Here is a 21,529-nt window from a genome sequence, read left to right as displayed (position 1 = left end):
AGAGTGAAAAGGAAGCCTGTATAGAATAAAAAATATTCCAAAACATGCATCCTGTTTGCAACAAGGACTAAAGTAATACTGCAAAAAATGTGGCAAAGCAATTCACTTCTTGTCCTGAATACAAAGTGTTATGTTTGGGACAAATCCAATACAACACATTGCTGAGTACCACTCTCCATATTTTCAAGCATAGTGGTGGTGGCTGCAGCATGTTATGGGTACGCTTGTAATCGTTAAGGACTGCCAAAGGTGATTCTAACATGTATTGACTCAGGGGGTTGAATACTTATTTAATAAAGATATATTAGTGTTTTATTTTTCATATAATAAAAAATATATATAATTTTTCTTACACTTTGACCTTTTGAGTATTTTGTGTAGATTGTTGACAAAAAATTACAATGAAATCGATTTTAATCCCGCTTTATAACACATCAAAATGTGGAAAAAGTCAAGGGGTGTGAATACTTTCTGAAGGCACTCTACATACTGTATATACGTTGATGTCTTTATTTAGCCTTTATTTAACTAGGCAAGTCATTTGACCTAGATAGTTTGTGTGTATGTATTGATGTGTAGGCTACGTGTGCCTTTCTGTTTAAAAATTGATGTAATTCTGTCCTTGAGCTGTTCTTGTCTATTAATGTTCTGTACTATGTTGTGTTTCATGTTTTGTGTGGACCCCAGGAAGAGTTACTGCTGCTTTTGCAACAGCTAATGGGGATCCTAATAAAATACTCCCCCAAAAATACATTGATCCAATTAATTTACATTTCTAATGTTCATGCCCTTAATGAATCATCAAGAACCAATATGTCACAGATCCGTTCCTGCTTTGGACTTTCATATGTAGAATACCACAATAACAACACCATTGGTATGTATGTACAGTATGAACCCCTTTATTCATTAGTCTCTCTGTGCCACTGTCTTTTAAGGCAGACTGTTAGGCTAAAAGGTAGGACAGAAGGTACAAGAGAAGCCCTCTAAAGACCGTAGAGTTGTGGAGGGCCAGGAGTTTTTCCTTCTCCTGACCATGTGACATGATAGGGCAACACTTTGGGCTCTAGTCGTGAAATGACCAGGAAACACTCTAGGCTCTAGTTACAGCCTACAACTAGGGTCCAGAGTTTCTCCTGGTCAGGTCACATGATCTGGGAAAAACTCCTGGTCCTAGTCATGAGACACAAACAGGAAATGAACCTTAGTAGCGGTCCTGTAGAAGTGGCAACGACAACATCACTTAACGTCTGAGTAGAAAGAACAGCTAGATCAATTGAAGTGCTTTGTTATGAATAGATAGAACCAGAGTCCTGTTTCTCCATTTTAAGTTTAACATACAATATGAAACAGCCGCACTGTTAGTCAGGGTGAATGAAAAAAAAAATACATTTGTTGTTTATCATTAATATTTTATAATTGTGCTTCAAAATAAGATTGGTAATCATTTCATAATTTGCTCCTATTATTGATGTGTGCATACTGATTTACAGTCTTCCCCAGTGTGTTATCATCTGCAACTTCCTGTTTAAATCTCATTTTAACAGTTCTGATTGGACAGCTGACTGGGGGGCGGTCACAAGAACAACTTCCATCACAAGCAATCTCTTATTTTTCCCCCGAAGTAATCACTATTCTTGAGTAATATGTATGTATTTAGGATTTCTATTTTATACAAGTTAAAGCAGTGTACAAACTGCATCTGTAAATTACTTGTCATGCACTTGATCAAGCGGCCTCTCTTCAACTGTTACTCAACTGTAAGACATTCATCTATGATCTAGTCACTGTCAAGTCTCCTGCTAAGTCACATTCAGTCCACAATCATTGGAACGGCTGGATAATCAGTCCAGCAGTAATATTTGTATTAAAAGTTCTTAAATTGTGTGATGGAATATGTCATTGTGCACATTATCGTATGGTAACAGATTGGCTAAATAAATATAAAAGATGAATGCCCATTGCCTTGGTTAATGTTAGGTAAATGGATGATGTCAAAATTAAAAACATGGCACCGAAATGTTGACATTGACCAAGAAAACACCTGCTAGTTTTGTTTGAAGAACACTTTTCTCAGTCCCCACACCTCAATGCAAAAAAAAGCTAGAAAACACTGTAGGTACCATGACCATGATACAGTTTCACTACAAAACTGAGTAAAATTAGGAAACAGTCCTCCCATCTTGTTTTAATGTCTGTCCGAGGCCCAGTTAGTCCATGTGTGGTATAGCAGGCATAGTTAGCCTCTGGTGTTCCCAGAAATAGAGGATAAAAGGTTCTGCTGTTGCCTCTCCCCTCCATAACCTCCACTGTCCGTCTCTCTCTCAGGCTCTGAGTTAGTCCAGGAGCAGGAAGTACCTCTCAGTATCAGCAAATCAAAGAAAAGGTAAAAGGTCAGAGTGTAGAGGGTAGAGGTTAGAGGTCGCCGCTCTGGGGCTCTGGGTTGCGGCCCTCCTGATTGCGGTTGCGCCCCAGTCTGGGGAAGCGTGACGAGGCTTTGGAACGGGCTGTCTTACTGCTCCCCTCGCTGGCCACTGGTGTGTCCCTGGGAGGAGACAAAAGGTCAAGAATTCAGCAAAGGAAACCAGAGGTTAGTAATGCCACTTAGGGTTTTTATTTTATTCTTGGCACCAACCAGAACTTGAGGCTAGAACTTGAACTGCGTTTTCTGTGTTCCTGTGAATGTGCCATTTTGGGCAGGACGTGCTGGCTGCTGACACTAAGGGCGACACTTTTGAGGTGAGGTGAGACCGAGTCACCTCCCAAGAAAGGAGTGATGACAAGTGCAGCTTTTGTAGAATCAGGTTCTAATCTCTCACTCTCCATCTCAGCCCCCTCCTAACCAGGGGCCCACTCAGTCATTCATAAAAGAAAGGTCACCATTTTGGATGAGTCATCAATGGCTAAGACAGCTCTACTGTTAATGTAGATATCATCAACTTAGCTCTTTATTTAGCAGAAGAATGGCGCTGGAGGGGATGGCTGCCGTTTTACGGGCTCCTAACCAATTGTGATATTTTGTGTGTTTTTTCGCATTGTTTATAACTTATTTTGTTGATGCTACTGTCTCCTATGACCGAAAAGAGCTTCTGGATATCAGAACAGCGACTACTCACCTCGAACTGGACAAAGATTATTATTTATTTTTTATGAGTCGGACTCAAAGGATATAATGTTCCCAGACAAGGCCCAAACCCCCGTCATTCACATGAAGTAAAGAAGGAAATACATGGGGCGGAGATCAAGATGCCTTGTGAGAATTAGTCGGCGAGTGGGTAACCCGCCTCTACCATCCATTCTATTAGCCAACTGTCACACCCTGATCTGTTTCACCTGTCCTTGTGATTGTCTCCACCCCCTCCAGGTATCGCCCATCTTCCCCATTATCCCGTGTGTATATATATATATATATATATATACCTGTGTTCTCTGTTTGTTCGTTCTCAGTTCGTCTTGTTTGTCAAGTCAACCAGCGTTTTGTCTCTGCTCCTGCTTTTTCCCAGTCTCTTTTTTCTCGCCCTCCTGATTTTGACCCTTGCCTGTCCTGACTCCGAGCCCACCTGCCTGACCACTCTGCCTGACCCTGAGCCTGCCTACTGTCATGGAAATTCAAATTCAGTACTGGTATCCACCCGTGACCACTACCTCTCAGATCATAGGCGGGTCCAGCTGCTCAATAATAAACATGGTTCACCCTGAGATCCCAATTTCTGATCCCCTGTGCACAGTTTACCCAGATCTTCAGGAGCGGTCAACAGGTGAAGTTGCAGATCACCTCTTCGTCGCCAAAAATGTTGTGGAAATTCAGTACTGAGAGAGACTTGGTCATTTCTTCAAACAATCATCTTTATTTAATATCGATTCATTATTGAAATAATGAAGCCGCCAGCCCAGAAGTCTTGACTGTCGGACCGAGTGCTTGAACCATACAGAGAATACTGTGTCTTTATATACCAAACCTAAAAATGCTTCAACCATGGCTGGCTCCACCCTTCCCATATAGATTGGGGGCACCATGAGCCACTTTGGGCTCATCCTGTCTTTATCTGCCCATGGCGTTATCTTAAACCCTGACCCTGGCCTAATTTCCTAGATGCCAGGATGTCTAAGAACCACTGAGGCCTTTGTTCTACTCTTCTCTATCCCAGTCACAATCACCCCACATCCTGTCACTGGAATGCCAGCTGTAGGTTTTATCACCAGGTCAATCAATGTCCACGACACCCAGACTAGCTGCAGGAAGCTAGAGTGGACACCATAAAACTCAGCATTAGCAGGAGAGACATATCTTACTGTTTGTTAAGTAAATAAGTGTTACATATCCAACAAATAAAGTGAATACATCATTTTTCCCTCACACTACCAACCTGTACCTTTGCCCAACACTGGATTTTTGACCGCTGCTTATCCTGAGCCTGCCTGCCGTCCGGTACCGTTGCCTCACCTCTGGTTTACTGAAACCTGCCTGCCTTGACCTGTCTATTGCCTGCCCCTATTGGATCGTTAAACTATTGTTTATTCGACGTGGTCTGTATCTGGGTCTTACCTTCATACTTGATACCAACGTGCAATTACTGGAGAATAAACTGGATGAGCTCCGTTCGAGACTATCATACCAACAGGACATTAAAAACTGTAATATCTTATGTTTCACTGAGTCGTTGCTGAACAATGACATGGATAATATACAGTTGGCAGGGTTTTCTGTGCATCGGAAGGACAGAAAAGCTACGTCTGGTAAGATGAGGGGTGAGGGTGTGTGTCTATTTGTCAATAACAGCTGGTGCACGATGTCTAATATTAAGGTAGTCTCAAGGTATTGCTCGCCTGAGGTAGAGTACCTCATGATAAGCTGTAGACCACACTATCTACCAAGAGAGTTTTCATCTATATTTTTTGTAGCCGTCTATTTACCACCACAAACCGACGCTTGCACGAAGACCGCACTCAACGAGCTGTATAAGGCCATAAGCAAACAAGAAAATGCTCATCCAGAAGCGGCGCTCCTGGTGGCTGTGGACTTTAATGCAGGGAAACCTAAATGCCTTTTATGCTCGCTTTGAGGCAAGTAACACTGAAGCATGCATGAGAGCACCAGCTGTTCCAGACAACTGTGTGTTCACGCTCTCCGTAGCCGATGTGAGCAAGACCTTTAAACAGGTCAACATTCACCAGGTTGCGGGGCCAGACGGATTACCAGGCCGTGTACTCAGAGCAAGCGCGGACCAACAGGCAAGTGTCTTCACTGACATTTTCAACCTCTCCCTGACCGAGTATGTAATACCCACCATAGTCCCTGTGACCAAGTAAGTGAAGTTAACCTGCCTAAATGACTACCGCCCCATAGCATTCACGTTGGTAGCCATGAAGTGCTTTGAAAGGCTGGTCATGGCTCACATCAAACACCATCATCCCGGAAACCCTAGACCCACTTCAATTCGCATACCGCCCCAACAGATCCACAGAAGACGCAATCTCAATCGTACTCCACACTGCCCTTTCCCACCTTGAGAAAAGGAACACCTATGTGAGAATGCTGTTCATTGACTAGAGCTCAGCGTTCAACAACATAATGCCCACAAAGCTCATCACTAAGCTATGGACCCAGGGACAAGACATCTCCCTCTGCAACTGGATCCTGGACTTCCTGACGGCCCGCCCCCAGGTGGTAAGGGTAGGCAACAAAACATCTGCCATGCTGATCCTCAACACGGGGGCACCTTATGGGTGCGTGCTTAGTCCCCTCCTGTACTCCCTGTTCACCCACAACTGTGTGGCCAGGCACGAATCCAACACCATCATTAAGTTTGCAGATGACACAACGGTGGTAGGCCTGATCACCGACAACGAAGACCTCCTCCCTATAGGGAGGAGGTCAGAGACCTGGCAGTGTGGTGACAGGACAACAACCTCTCCCTCAATGTGAGCAAGACAAAGGATATTATCGTGGACTACAGGAAAAGGAGGGCCGAACACGCCCCCATTCACATCGACGGGGCTGTAATGGAGCGGGTCGAGAGTTTAAATTCCTTGGTGTCCACATCACCAACAAACTACCATGGTCCAAACACACCAAGAAAGTCATGAAGAGGGCACGACAACACCTTTTCCCCCTCAGGAGACTGAAAAGATTTGGCATGGGTCCCCAGATCCTCAAAAAGTTCTACAGCTGCACCATCGATAGCATCCTAACTGGTTGCATCACCTCCTGGTATGGCAACTGCTCGACATCCGACCGTAAGGCACTACATAGGGTAGTACGTACAACCCAGTACATCACTGGGGCCAAGCTTCCTGCCATCCAGGACCTATATAATAGGTGGTCTTAGACTCCAGTCACCAGAGTCATAGACTGTTCTCTCTGCTACCACATAGCAAGCGGTACCGGAGTGCCAATTCTAGGTCCAAAAGGCTCCTTACCAGCTTCTACCCCCAAGCCATAAGACTGCTGAACAATTAATCAAATTGCCACCTGGACTATTTGTATTGACACCCACCCACCCTTTGTTTTTACACTGCTGCTACTCTCTGTTTATTATCTATGCATAGTCACTTTACCCCTACCTACATGTACAAATGACCTCGACTAACATGTACCACCGAACATTGACTCGGAATCGGTACCCCTGTATACAGCCTCATCATTTTTTCATTTTTTACTTTAGTAAAATCAACTGCATTGTTGTTTAAGGGCTTTTAAGTTAGCATTTCACGGTAAGGTCTACAACCTGTTGTATTCGGAGCATGTGACTAATCAAATTTGATTTGATAATTTTATCTCAGCGTTTTAGAACCTCTGTGTTATGACTATGAGCTGCTACAGGACAGAATTCTTGTTGGGATCTGTGATTGGTCGTGCTCACCGAGCGGTCACAGCCTCAATCGGTGTGAATGATGCAGGAAATGACTGGAACCTATGACTGGGCTGGCACAAGAAGTCACTTTCAAGGTGTTCACAAAACATTTCCATTATCTATCGCACTCGCACACAGATGTATCAGGCAATGTATTATTATGAAGCACTTTGTGAAATGCCTGTTTTCCCTATCTGACAATGCACACACGGCCAACGGGGGCAGTGTTGCAATCTACTGCGGAGATAGCCTGCAGAGTTCTGTCCTACTATCCAGGTCTGTACCCAAACAATTTGAACTTCTACTTTTAAAAATCCATCTCTCTAAAAACAAGTCTCTCACCGTTGCCGCCTGCTATAGACCACCCTCTGCCCCCAGCTGTGCTCTGGACACCATATGTGAACTGATTGTCCCCCATCTATCTTCAGAGCTCGTGCTGCTAGGTGACCTAAACTGGGACATGCTGAACACCCCAGCCATCCTACAATCTAAGCTTGATGCCCTCAATCTCACACAAATTATCAATGAACCTACCAGGTACCACCCCAAAGCCGTAAACACGGGCACCCTCATAGATATCATCCTAACCAACTTGCCCTCCAAATACACCTCTGCTGTTTTCAACCAAGATCTCTGCGATCACTGCCTCATTGCCTGCATCCGTAATGGGTCAGTGGTCAAATGTCCTCCACTCATCACTGTCAAACGCTCCCTAAAACACTTCAGCGAGCAGGCCTTTCTAATCGACCTGGCCCGGGTATCCTGGAAGGATATTGACCTCATCCCTTCAGTAGAAGATGCCTGGTTATTTTTTTTAAATGCCTTCCTCATCATCTTAAATAAGCATGCCCCATTCAAGAAATTTAGAACCAGGAACAGATATAGCCCTTGGTTCTCTCAAGACCTGACTGCCCTTAACCAACACAAAAACATCCTGTGGCATTCTGCATTAGCATCGAACAGCCCCCGTGATATGCAACTTTTCAGGGAAGTTAGAAACCAATATACACAGGCAGTTAGAAAAGCCAAGGCTAGCTTTTTCGCAGAAATTTGCTTCCTGCAACACAAACTCAAAAACTGCAAACTGCAACACAAACTCACAAACTCAAACTCTGTCACCACGGATAAATCCACTATAATTGAGAATTTCAATAAGCATTTTTCTACAGCTGGCCATGCTTTCCACCTGGCTACCCCTACCCTGGTCAACAGCACTGCACCCCCCACAGCAACTCGCCCAAGCCTTCCCCATTTCTCCTTCTCCCAAATCCAGTCAGCTGATGTTCTGAAAGAGCTGCAAAATCTGGACCCCTACAAATCAGCCGGGCTAGACAATCTGGACCCTTTCTTTCTAAAATGATCTGCCGAAATTGTTGCAACCCCTATTACCAGCCTGTTCAACCTCTCTTTCGTGTCGTCTGAGATTCCCAAAGATTGGAAAGCAGCTGCGGTCATCCCCCTCTTCAAAGGGGGGGACACTCTTGACCCAAACTGCTACAGACCTATATCTATCCTACCCTGCCTTTCTAAAGTCTTCGAAAGCCAAGTCAACAAACAGATTACCAACCATTTCGAATCCCACCGCAACTTCTCCACAATGCAATTTGGTTTCCGAGCTGGTCATGGACCTCAGCCACGCTCAAGGTCCTAAACGATATCTTAATCGCCATCGATAAGAAACAATACTGTGCAGCCGTTTTCATTGACCTGGCCAAGGCTTTCGACTCTGTCAATCACCACATCCTCATCGGCAGACTCAACAGCCTTGGTTTCTCAAATGATTGCCTCGCCTGGTTCACCAACTACTTCTCTGATAGAGTTCAGTGTGTCAAATCGGAGGGCCTGTTGTCCGGGCCTCTGGCAGTCTCAATGGGGGTGCCACAGGGTTCAATTCTTGGGCCGACTCTTTTCTCTGTATACATCAATGATGTCGCTCTTGCTGCTGGTGATTCTCTGATCCACCTCTACGCAGACAACACCATTCTGTATACCTCTGGCCCTTCTTTGGACACTGTGTTAACTACTCTCCAGACGAGCTTCAATGCCATACAACTCTCCTTCCGTGGCCTCCAACTGCTCTTAAATATAAGTAAAACTAAATGCATGCTCTTCAACCGATCGCTGCCTGCACCTGCCCGCCCGTCCAGCATCACTACTCTGGACGGTTCTGACTTAGAATATGTGGACAACTACAAATACCTAGGTGTCTGGTTAGACTGTAAACTCTCCTTCCAGACTCACATCAAACATCTCCAATCCAAAGTTAAATCTAGAATTGGCTTCCTATTTCGCAACAAAGCATCTTTCACTCATGCTGCCAAACATACCCTCGTAAAACTGACCATCCTACCGATCCTCAACTTCGGCGATGTCATTTACAAAATAGCCTCCAATACCCTACTCAATAAATTGGATGCAGTCTATCACAGTGCCATCCGTTTTGTCACCAAAGCCCCATATACTACCCACCACTGCGACCTGTACGCTCTCGTTGGCTGGCCCTCGCTTCATACTCGTCGCCAAACCCACTGGCTCCAGGTCATCTACAAGACCCTGCTAGGTAAAGTTCCCCCTTATCTCAGCCTCGCTGGTCACCATAGCAGCACCCACCTGTAGCACGCGCTCCAGCAGGTATATCTCTCTGGTCACCCCCAAAGCCAATTCCTCCTTCGGCCACCTCTCCTTCCAGTTCTCTGCTGCCAATGACTACAAAAATCTCTAAAACTGGAAACACTTATCTCCCTCACTAGCTTTAAGCACCAGCTGTCAGAGCAGCTCACAGATTACTGCACCTGTACATAGCCCATCTATAATTTAGCCCAAACAACTACCTCTTGCCCTACTGTATTTATTTTGCTCCTTTGCACCCCATTATTTATATTTCTACTTTGCACTTTCTTCCACTGCAAATCTACCATTCCAGTGTTTTACTTGCTAAATGGTATTTACTTCCCCACCATGGCCTTTATTGCCTTTACCTCCCTTATCTCACCTCATTTGCTCACTTTGTATATAGACTTATTTTTCTACTATATTATTGACTATGTTTGTTTTACTCCATGTGTAACTCTGTGTTGTTGTATGTGTCAAACTGCTTGCTTTATCTTGGCCGGGTCGCAATTGTAAATTAGAACTTGTTCTCAACTTGCCTAGCTGGTTAAATAAAGGTGAAATAAAAATAAATAAAACACTCCGACGCATGTACACACACACACACACACACACACACACACACACACACACACACACACACACACACACACACACACACACACACACACACACACACACACACACACACACACACACACACACACACAGACAGTGGGGTCACTCACTGGCAGAATGGCAGCAGCTGCAGCAGGGTCTCCTTGGTGGGTTTAGCAGAGAACTCTGGCAGGGTCTGGATCAGCTTGTTCAACACCATCCTCAGGTACGACTGGAGCTGTTTCCTACGCTCCTCTACAAACTTGGCATCCTAAGGAGAAGAGAGGACAGAGACAAGGGAGACATTAAAACTGTACCTTACAGAATGAGAGGGAAAGTACAGGTACGAGTTATAGATAAGTGTGTAGGGTAAGTGGGTGGAGAATGATGCCAGCTGTCAGATTAGATAAGGTCCCAGCTGCCATGTCTCATTTAATGGTTTGTTTGCATGGAAATGTAACACCCCACTTTCTCTGTCTCTCTCACTCTCACTCAGTGACACACTGAGCCTCTCTCAGTCCTTGTCTCTAGCCCCTATGCTCTGTGGATGTCAAAATTGAAAACTGTGGGTGTACAATGTAACACTTTAGAAGTTTATATATGAGAACCATCAGAACATTTTTAAATTAACACTTTTCAAAGCGTTGCTCTTTTAACACTGTCATAGTGTGCTTTTCCTTACTCCAATGGTGTAGATACTATTACAGTAGGTGACGACAACTCTGAGTGTTGTCCAACTGATACTTTTCAACACCAGTGGCATTTACATTTTACAACTCAGTGTGAAAGGTACACTGCTATGATGTTCAAAGATATCGTGAATTTAACACTTTAGAATTTTACTCTAGCAGTCTACTACTTTTTCTAGCTTGCCACCAATGGCTATGTTTGTTAGACAGACACGGTTGTTACACTCATTCACTTAAGTTACATGTGAGTGAGTGCTTAAGTAAATGTGTTATCATTCAAATAAAACACTTTAGGACAAAACATTTTATTTATATATAGTAAATCAAATTCTATGTCACATGCGCCGAATACAACAGGTGTAGTAGACCTTACAGTGAAATGCTCACCAACAATGCTTTAAGAAGTCTTAAGAAAAAAAAAAGTGTTAAGTAAAAAATTAATAAGTAAAATATAGAAAATAAAAGAAACAAATAATTAAACAGCAGCAGTAAAATAACAATAGCGAGGCTATATACAGGGGGTACCGGTACAGAGTCAATGTGCTGGGGCACCGGTTAGTCGAGGTAATTGAGGTAATATGTACATGTAGGTAGAGTTAAAATGACTATGCATAGATAATAAACAAAGAGTAGCAGCAGCGTAAAAGAGGGGTCTGGGTAGCCCTTTGATTAGCTGTTCAGGAGTCTTATGGCTTGGGGGTAGAAGCTGTTAAGAAGCCTTTTGGACCTAGACTTGGCGCTCCGGTACCGCTTGCCATGCTGTAGCAGAGAGAGCAGTCTATGACTAGGGTGGCTGGAGTCTTTGACAATTTTTAGGGCCTTCCTCTGAAACCCGTGGTATAGAGGTCCTGGATGGCAGGAAGCTTGGCCCCAGTGATATACTGGGCCGTACTCACACCCCTCTGTAGTGCCTTGCAGTCGGAGGCCGAGCAGTTGCCATACCAGGCAGTGATGCAACCCGTCAGGATGCTCTTGATGGTGCAGCTGTAGAACCTTTTGAGGATCTGAGGACCCATGCCAAATCTTTTCAGTCTCCTGAGGGGGAATAGGCTTTGTCGTGCTCTCTTCACGACTGTCTTGGTGGGCTTGGACCATGTACGTTTGTTGGTGATGTGGACGCCAAGGAACTTGAAGCTCTCAACCTGCTCCACTACAGCCCTGTCGATGAGAATGGGGGCGTGCTCGATCCTCCTTTTCCTGTAGTCCACAATCATCTCCTTTGTCTTGATCACATTGAGGGAGAGGTTATTGTCCTGGTACCACACGGCCAGGGCTCTGACCTCTTCCCTATAGGCTGACTCATTGTTGTCGGTGATCAGGCCTACCACTGTTATGTCATCTGCAAACTTGATGATGGTGTTGGAGTCGTGCCTGGCCATGCAGTCATGAGTGAACAGGGAGTACAGGAGGGGAATGAGCACACACTCCTGAGGGGCCCCTGTGTTAAAGATTAGCGTGTCAGATGTGATGTTACCTACCCTTACCACCTGAGGGCGGCCCGTCAGGAAGTCCAGGATCCAGTTGCAGCGGGAGGTGTTTAGTCCCAGGGTCCATAGTTTAGTGATGAGATTAGAGGGCACTATGGTGTTGAACGCTGAGCTGTAGTCAATGAATAGCATTCTCACATAGGTGTTCCTTTTGTCCAGGTAGGAAAGGGCAGTGTTGAGTTCAATAGAGATTACATCATCTGTGGATATGTTGGGGCGGTATGAAAATTGGAGTGGGTCTAGGGTTTCTGGATTAATGGTGTTGATGTGAGCCATGACCAGCCTTTCAAAGCACTTCATGGCTACAGATGTGAGTGCTACGGGTCGGTAGTCATTTAGGCAGGTTACCTTAGTGTTCTTGGGCACAGGGACTATGGTGGTCTGCTTGAAACATGTTGGTATTACAGACTCAGTCAGGGACAGGTTTAAAATGTCAGTGAAGACACTTGCCAGTTTGTCCGTGCATGCTCAGAGTACACGTCCTGGTAATCCGTCTGGCCCTGCGGCCTTGTGAATGTTGACCTTACTCACATCGGCTACGGAGAGCGTGATCACACTGTTGTCCGGAACAGCTGATGCTCTTATGCATGTTTCAGTGTTACTTGCCTTGAAGCGAGCATATAAATAATTTAGCTAGTCTCGTAGGCTTGTGTCACTGGGCAGCTCGTGGCTGGGCCTCCTTTTGTAGTCTGTAATAGTTTGCAAGCCCTATCACATCCGACGAGCGTCGGAGCTGGTGTAGTACGATTCAATCTTTTTCCTGTATTGAGGCTTTGCCTGTTTGATGGTTCGTCGAAGGGCATAGCTGGATTTCTTATAAGCTTCCGGGTTAGAGTCCCGCTCCTTGAAAGCAGCAGCTCTACCCTTTAGCTCAGTGCGGATGTTGCCTGTAATCCATGGCTTATGGTTGGGGTATGTACGTACGGCCACTGTGGGGAGGATGTACTTATTGATGAAGCCAGTGACTGATGTGGTGTACTCCTCAATGCCAACGGAAGAATCCTGGAACATATTCCAGTCTGTGCTAGGAAAACAGTCCTGTAGCTTAGCATCTGCTTCATCTGACCACTTTCTTATTGACCGAGTCACTGGTACTTCCTGCTTTAGTTTTTGCTTGTAAGCAGGAATCAGGAGGATACAGTTATGGTCAGATTTTCCAAATGGAGGTCGAGGGAAAGCTTTGTATGCGTCTCTGTGTGTGGAGTAAAGGTGGTCTAGAGTTTTTTTCCCCTCTGGTTGCACATTTAACATGTTGGTAGAAATTAGGTAAAACAGATATAAGTTTCCCTGCATTAAAGTCCCCGGCCACTAGGAGCGCCGCCTCTGGATGAGCGTTTTCCTGTTTGCATATGGCCGTATACAGCTCATTGAGTGCGGTCTTAGTGCCAGCATCGGTTTGTGGTGGTAAATAGACAGCTACAAAGAATATAGATGAAAACTCTCTTGGTAAATAGTGTGGTCTACAGCTTATCATGATATACTCTACCTCCGGCGAGCAAAACCTTGAGACTCCCTTTTGTGCACCAGGGGTTGTTTACAAATATACATAGATCGTCACCCCTTGTCTTACCAGAGGCCGCTGTTCTATCCTGCCGAAAAAGCTTGAAACCCGCCAGCTGTATGTTATTCATGTTGTCGTTCAGCCACGACTCGGTGGAACATAAGATATTACAGTTTTTAATGTCCTGTTGGTAGGATATATGTGCTTGTAGCTCGTCTCTTTTATTATCCAATGATTGTACGTTGGCTAATAGGACCGATTCCAAAGGCAGATTACCCAATCGTTGTCTGATCCTTATAAGGCACCCAGACCTTCGTCCCCGACATCTCAGTCTCTTTCTCCTGCGAATGACGGGGATCAGGGCCTTTTCGGGCGTCTGAAGTAAATCCTTCCCATCCAATTCGTTAAAGAAAAAGTATTCCTCCAGTACGGGGTGAGTAATCGTTGTCCTGATATCTAGAAGCTCTTTTCGGTCATAAGACAAGGTGGCAGAAACATTGTGTACAAAATAAGTTACAAATAACATGAAAAAACACACACAATAGCACAATTGGTTAGGAGATCGTAAAACAGCATTATTACAGCTTAATGAGGAATGCTTTTCCAACAGTCTTGAAGGAGTTTCCACATATGCTGAGCACTTGTTGGCTGCTTTTCCTTCCCCTGATGCAGCACTCCATCACTCTCCGTCTTGGTCAAATAGCCCTTTAACAGGCTGAAGGTGTGTTTTGGGTCATTGCCTTGTTGAAAAACAAATTATAGTCCCACTAAGCGCAAACCAGATGGGATGGAGTATTGCTGCCGAATGCTGTGGTAGCCATGCTTGTTAAGTGTGCATTGAATTGTAAATAAATCACTGACAGTGTCACCAGCAAAGCACACCCACACCATCACACCTCGTCCTCCATGCTTCACGGTGGGAACCACACATATGGAGATCATCCATTCACCTACTTTGGACTCATCAGACCAAAGGACAGATTTCCACCGTTCTAATGTCCATTGCTCGTGTTTCTTGGCCCAAGCCAGTCTCTTCTTATTATTGTTGTCCTTTAGTAGTGGTTTCTTTGCAGCAATTCGATCATGAAGGGCAATTCACGCAGTCTCCTTTGAACAGTTGAAGTTGAGATGTGTCTGTTACTTGAACTCTGTGAAGCATTTATTTGGGCTGCAAACAGAACTTTTCTGTGGCGGTTTTCATGAGAGCCAGTTTCATCATAGCACTTGATGGTTTTTGCGACTGCACTTGAAGAAACTTTCAGAATTTTTTTTATTTCCCGGATTGACTGACCATGTCTTAAAGTAATGATGGACTGTCGTTTCTCTTTGCTTATTTGAGCTGTTCTTGCCATAATATGGACTTGGACTTTTACCAAATAGGGCTATCTTCTGTATACCACTCCTACCTTGTCACAACATAACTGATTGGCTCAAATGCATTAAGAAGGAAAGAAATTCCACAAATTAACAAGGCACACCTGTTAATGGAAATGCATTCCAGGTGACTACCTCATGAAGCTGGTTGAGAGAATGCCAAGAGTGTGCAAAGCTGTCATCAAGGCAAAGAGTGGGTACTTTGAAAATCTAAAATATATTTTGATTTTAACACTTTTTTGGTTACTACATGATTCCATATGTGATATTGTAGTTTGGATGTCTTCACTATTATTCTACAATTTAGAAAATAGTAAAAATAAAGAAAAACCATTGAATGAGTAGGTGTGTCCAAACTTTTGACTGGTACTGTATATATACTGCTCAAAAAAATAAAGGGAACACTTAAACAACACAATGTAACTCCAAGTCAATCACACTTCTGTGAAATCAAACTGTCCACTTAGGAAGCAACACTGATTGACAATAAATTTCACATGCTGTTGTGCAAATGGAATAGACAACAGGTGGAAATTATAGGCAATAAGCAAGACACCCCCAATAAAGGAGTGGTTCTGCAGGTGGAGACCACAGACTACTTCTCAGTTCCTATGCTTCCTGGCTGATGTTTTGGTCACTTTTGAATGCTGGCGGTGCTTTCACTCTAGTGGTAGCATGAGACGGAGTCTACAACCCACACAAGTGGCTCAGGTAGTGCAGCTCATCCAGGATGGCACATCAATGCGAGCTGTGGCAAGAAGGTTTGCTGTGTCTGTCAGCGTAGTGTCCAGAGCATGGAGGCACTACCAGGAGACAGGCCAGTACATCAGGAGACGTGGAGGAGGCCGTAGGAGGGCAACAACCCAGCAGCAGGACCGCTACCTCCGCCTTTGTGCAAGGAGGAGCACTGCCAGAGCCCTGCAAAATGACCTCCAGCAGGCCACAAATGTGCATGTGTCTGCTCAAACGGTCAGAAACGGACTCCATAAGGGTGGAATGAGGGCCCGACGTCCACAGGTGGGGGTTGTGCTTACAGCCCAACACCGTACAGGACGTTTGGCATTTGCCAGAGAACACTAAGGTTGGCAAATTCGCCACTGGCGCCCTGTGCTCTTCACAGATGAAAGCAGGTTCACACTGAGCACATGACAGACGTGACAGAGTCTGGAGACGCCGTGGAGAAAGTTCTGCTGCCTGCAACATCCTCCAGCATGACCGGCTTGGCGGTGGGTCAGTCATGGTGTGGGGTGGCATTTCTTTGGGGGGCCGCACAGCCCTCCATGTGCTCGCCAGAGGTAGCCTGACTGCCATTAGGTACCGAGATGAGATCCTCAGACCCCTTGTGAGACCATATGCTGGTGCGGTTGGCCCTGGGTTCCTCCTAATGCAAGACAATGCTAGACCTCATGTGGCTGGAGTGTGTCAGCAGTTCCTGCAAGAGGAAGGCATTGATGCTATGGACTGGCCCGCCCGTTCCCCAGACCTGAATCCAATTGAGCACATCTGGGACATCATGTCTCGCTCCATCCACCAACGCCACGTTGCACCACAGACTTTCCAGGAGTTGGCGGATGCTTTAGTCCAGGTCTGGGAGGAGATCCCTCAGGAGACCATCCGCCCCCTCATCAGGAGCATGCCCAGGCGTTGTAGGGAGGTCATACAGGCACGTGGAGGCCACACACACTACTGAGCCTCATTTTGACTTGTTTTAAGGACATTACATCAAAGTTGGATCAGCCTGTAGTGTGGTTTTCCAATTTAATTTTGAATGTGACTCCAAATCCAGACCTCCATGGGTTGATAAATTGGATTTCCATTGATTATTTTTGTGTGATTTTGTTGTCAGCACATTCAACTATGTAAAAAGTATTTAATAAGATTATTTCTTTCATTCAGATCTAGGATGTGTTGTTTAAGTGTTCCCTTTATTTTTTTGAGCAGTGTATATCTATCATAATGCGTTACTTTGATGGCCTAGTTTCTCCCAAAGACAGTGGTCTGAAACTCCTGAGTTGTATTCACCTGCAGTAGTGCATGCTGGTAAATATGATAATAATGGGTGTGGTTTTAAATGTTTTTGAGTGTTTTACTCTACATTGAGTGACATCATCACACTCAACTCTGGTTAGTAAAACAAACACAGGCAACACCCCGATTGAACAGTATATTAAAAGATATGAACAACAGCTGGTCTTCAGTTACACAAAGTAACGCCACATCAACATCAAAACTGCTTACACCAGGATATGAACACGATTTTGTTGTACAGCTCTAGTTATAGGTACCATCCTCACCTGCTGTTTCAAGGCAAACCTGCTACAGCCCACTGACTGATGGACAGACGGACGGACGCACACACGCGTATGACAGTAGCGTAGAGACACAGATAGAGGCAAATATAGCCCTGTAGTTCTTTGTTTGCCACCGTCCCTAACCTGTCTGTTCCAGATGACTCATTTTAGTATAATACATCTCACTATACGACAGGGACTCACATACACTCCCCACACATGGACATCAACACAGTGATGACACTATGGAGGTGTATGTTTATATGTACACATATAAAGACATGAACTATTCTTATCCCACCAGTGTTCACCTGTCTGCTACTGTATATGAGGCCTGTTACTGTAATTTAACTCACTATAAGACAGGGACACACTCGGGTAGGCATGGATATCAACACAACACTGAAGGCACAGACACAGGGAGATATTGCTATAGATAGGATCGCCACTGGCTACACCTGTCCGCTATGAGGCATGTTACATCAATTTACAAGACAACTCAGACAGATACACACGGGCATGTCTATCCACATGTGTGTACAGACATTGAGAGAATGGCGACACAAGTGAACAACGCAGTCAAAGTGAGACAGAGGACAAATCTCAAGATCAGAGGGAACAGTATGCACAACTCAGTATCACAGATTATTGTAAAATAGACACAAATTGCTTATTGAAAATTCGTGACAGGCACATGAAAAAGTGTATTTTTTTCATGTGCAGTACACGATTTTGTATACAGTGCATTTCAATCACAGATTAAGACAGTAGGTTACTTAAAACAGAAACGATAGGAGGGAGGTTGGTAGGGGAGGATAGGTGGGCATATAACAAGAACGTCTAGCAACCCAAAAGCACGGCCATGCCAATTCACAGAACGGTGATACAGACGTGAGTAGTCCTGACAGAGGAAGGATGCAAAGCGACGAGAGCTCAAAGTAGGCCAACACAGCTCCAGCAAAGGATCATGGGTAGGGCATGAACAGATTTGTGAGGTTCAAAGGAGATGTTTGCGATGGAACTCAAATGCAAATCTTGTGACGGGTTTAGCGAATAGAAACGTATCGTCCGTAGGGGTACAACAATCAAGCCATGACACAAACACACAATTTTTAGCTTGGAAGATACATAATATAACTTCTTAGGGATCAAATCCCGTTAACAGGATCAATTTGACAACAGCCAGTGAAAGTGCAGGGCGCCAAATTCAAACAACAGAAATCTTATAATTAAAATTCCTCATACAAGTATTATACAGCATTTTAAAGATAAACTTCTTGTTAATCCAACCACAGTGTCCGATTTCAAAAAGGCTTTACGGTGAAAGCATACCATGCGATTATGTTAGGTCAGCGCCTTGTCACAAAAAAAACATACACCATTTTCCAGCCAAAGAGAGGAGTCACACAAAGCTGAAATAGAGATAAAATTAATCACTAACCTTTGATGATCTTCATCAGATGGCACTCATAGGACTTCATGTTACAGAATACATGTATGTTTTGTTCGATAAAGTTCATATTTATATCCCAAAATCTCAGTTTACATTGGCGTGTTATGTTCAGTAATATTTTGCTTCCAAAACATCCGGTGATTTTGCAGAGAGCCACATCAATTTACAGAAATACTCATCATAAACGTTGATGAAAGATACCAGTGTTATGCATAGAATTAAAGATACACTTCTCCTTAATGCAACCGCTGTGTCAGATTTCAAAAAAGCTTTACGGAGAAAGCACAGCATGCAATAATCTGAGTACAGTGCTCAGCCACCAAAACAAGCCATACAGATACCCGCCATGTTGCGGAATAAGTAAAAGTCAGAAATAGTGTTATAAATATTCACTTACCTTTGATGATCTTCTTCGGAATGCACTCCCAGGAATCCCAGTTCCACAATAAATGCTCGTTTTGTTCGATAAAGTTAATCTTTATGTCCAAATACCTCCTTTTTGTTCGCGCGTTTAGTTCACTATTCCAAATGCACAAGGCGCGGGCACTAAGTCCAGACGAAAAGTCAAAAAGGTTCCATTACAGTTTGTAAAAACATGTCAAACCATGTATAGAATCAATCTTTAGGATGTTTTTATCATAAATCTTCAATAATATTCCAACCGGACAATTCCTTTGTCTTTAGAAATGAAAGGGAACGGAGCTTGTGCACAAGGCCGCACGCGTGACTAAACTAAAGGCTTTCAGCCAGACCACTGGTTCAAACAGCTCTTATTCGCTCCCCTTTCACAATAGAAGCCTGAAACAACGTTCTAAAGACTGTTGACATCTAGTGGAAGCCCTAGGAAGTGCAATCTGACCAAATTTACACTGTATATTGGATAGGCAATCACTTGAAAAACTACAAACCTCAGATTTCCCACTTCCTGGTTGGATTTTTCTCAGGTTGTCACCTGCCATATGAGTTCTGTTATACTCACAGACATCATTCAAACAGTTTTAGAAACTTCAGAGTGTTTTCTATCCAAATATACTAATAATATGCATATCTTAGCTTCTGGGCCTGTGTAGCAGGAAGTTTACTCTGGGCACGCTTTTCATCCGAAGGTGAAAATACTGCCGCCCAGCCCAGAGAGGATAAACAAAGAGATGCGAACTATAAAGATAGTTACAAAACAAGGTTAACTAATGTCACAAACAGGAAGTGTAGACTAAAATACAAAAACATCAGTGAGATACTGTAGAATAGAAATCAGGCCACCACATTGACTTATGATTATGGCACGCAAAGAAACTCCTCAAAGACTGCTCCTATGAAAACACTTATACACACAAACCGCCGTGCAACTGATGCATAAAAGATCACAAGTAATTCAGGAATGTTCATACAAGACCTCAACAATGTCTCTTTGCCATCATTAAAGGCATTAGACATGCATATTGAATGTTACATGTGAACACAACATACAAGATTCATAAATGATTCCACGTTTACTGGTTAATTATTCACTTAGCTCTCCTGTTCTGTCGCTCAAGGTGAAACGCCAGCCCTGACTTTTACAGCCCTCCAAGTACTGTAATATTACAGATCATAACGATCTTATACGATCTTATTATCATCAGAAAGATCAAATGTTGTTTAAAAAATGATGAGAGTAGGACAGTAGACAGTTCCCTAGTCTCTAACAGCGCTCTGATTTGGTGGAACCCCATAACACTGCCTCTACAAAGCAGCCCAGTAGGGGAGGAAGAGGAAAGCAGCAATTGAAAAATTGACTGATTTGATCCAAATGAAAGGAACATGGGTAGGAAAGATGGCAGAGTGAGAGAGAGACAGAGAACTAGAGAGACAGGAAAAACCTCCATCAAAGCAATAAGAATTCTCTGTGAATCTGAGACGAGAAACCCTGACAGTTGAACTCTGGGAAGTGGGAGCAGAGCAGAGCAGACAGACAGTCGCAGCCTTTGATGTCATCATTCTTCCTTCCGCAGTCATGGCAATGGTGTCCATCAGGACGGATGTGACAGGTGCGCTCGGAAACATTTAGCGTGTTTTGCCAGCCGAGCCCTTGACAAATCAGCTGTTTAGGGGCTGTCAGTGGCAGGTGTGTGTGTGTGTTTGTGATGCTATGTCAATGCAGTTAGGAGATTCTCAGAGACATCAGGAGGCCGAGTAATGCTCAGATAATGTTGCCGTGGTAATACATCGAGCTGTGATTCTTACGTACACTGGCAGTTATGGTGCTTGACATCACAAAACTGAGATGTATTAACATTTCATCACACAACCCTACCTGTATTCCATTCCATGATCCATACACCTGATCCTGCAAGCTAACGCAGATGCATAATATGGGTGGCTATTAGAATTAGCTTCCTTTATATACTGTCCCATGCTGTCGCCAACTGACAAGATTAGCTACACGTCTCTCTCTCTCTCTCTCCTCTCTCTCTCTCAGGATCAGGTATTGTGTGTGTGTGTGTGTGTGTGTGTGTGTGTGTGTGTGTGTGTGTGTGTGTGTGTGTGTGTGTGTGTGTGTGTGTGTGTGTGTGTGTATGTATGTGTGTGTGTGTGTGTGTGTGTGTGTGTGTGTATGTGTGTGTTTAGCAGGCATGATGACCCAGGGTCCTCGGTGTGTAAGGTTGTTAGCTCTGGCTTCTCAATGAGGATAAC

The 21,529-nt window shown here is 44.2% G+C and overlaps 1 protein-coding gene across 3 annotated transcripts in view; it reads right to left on the bottom strand.

Annotated features, from left to right (window-relative positions):
• Window positions 1-878: 878 nt before the first annotated feature.
• The window catches only part of snx29 (sorting nexin 29), a 110,852-nt gene continuing 90,201 nt past the window's right edge, over window positions 879-21,529 (bottom strand). For all 3 annotated transcript variants that reach the window (XM_014179669.3, XM_014179668.3, XM_014179667.3), the window contains 2 exons: window positions 10,193-10,332; window positions 879-2,545 (listed from right to left, as the gene is read on the bottom strand). In XM_014179669.3, the coding sequence (XP_014035144.3) occupies window positions 2,416-2,545; window positions 10,193-10,332 (270 nt within the window). In that variant the 3' untranslated portion in view covers window positions 879-2,415. The remainder of the gene's footprint in view (window positions 2,546-10,192; window positions 10,333-21,529) is intronic.

This window comes from Salmo salar, chromosome 28 (genome assembly GCF_965601325.2).
Source record: "Salmo salar chromosome 28, fSalSal1, whole genome shotgun sequence".
Classification (NCBI taxonomy): Eukaryota; Metazoa; Chordata; class Actinopteri; order Salmoniformes; family Salmonidae; genus Salmo; species Salmo salar.
This window is presented reverse-complemented; position numbering and strand designations above follow the sequence as displayed.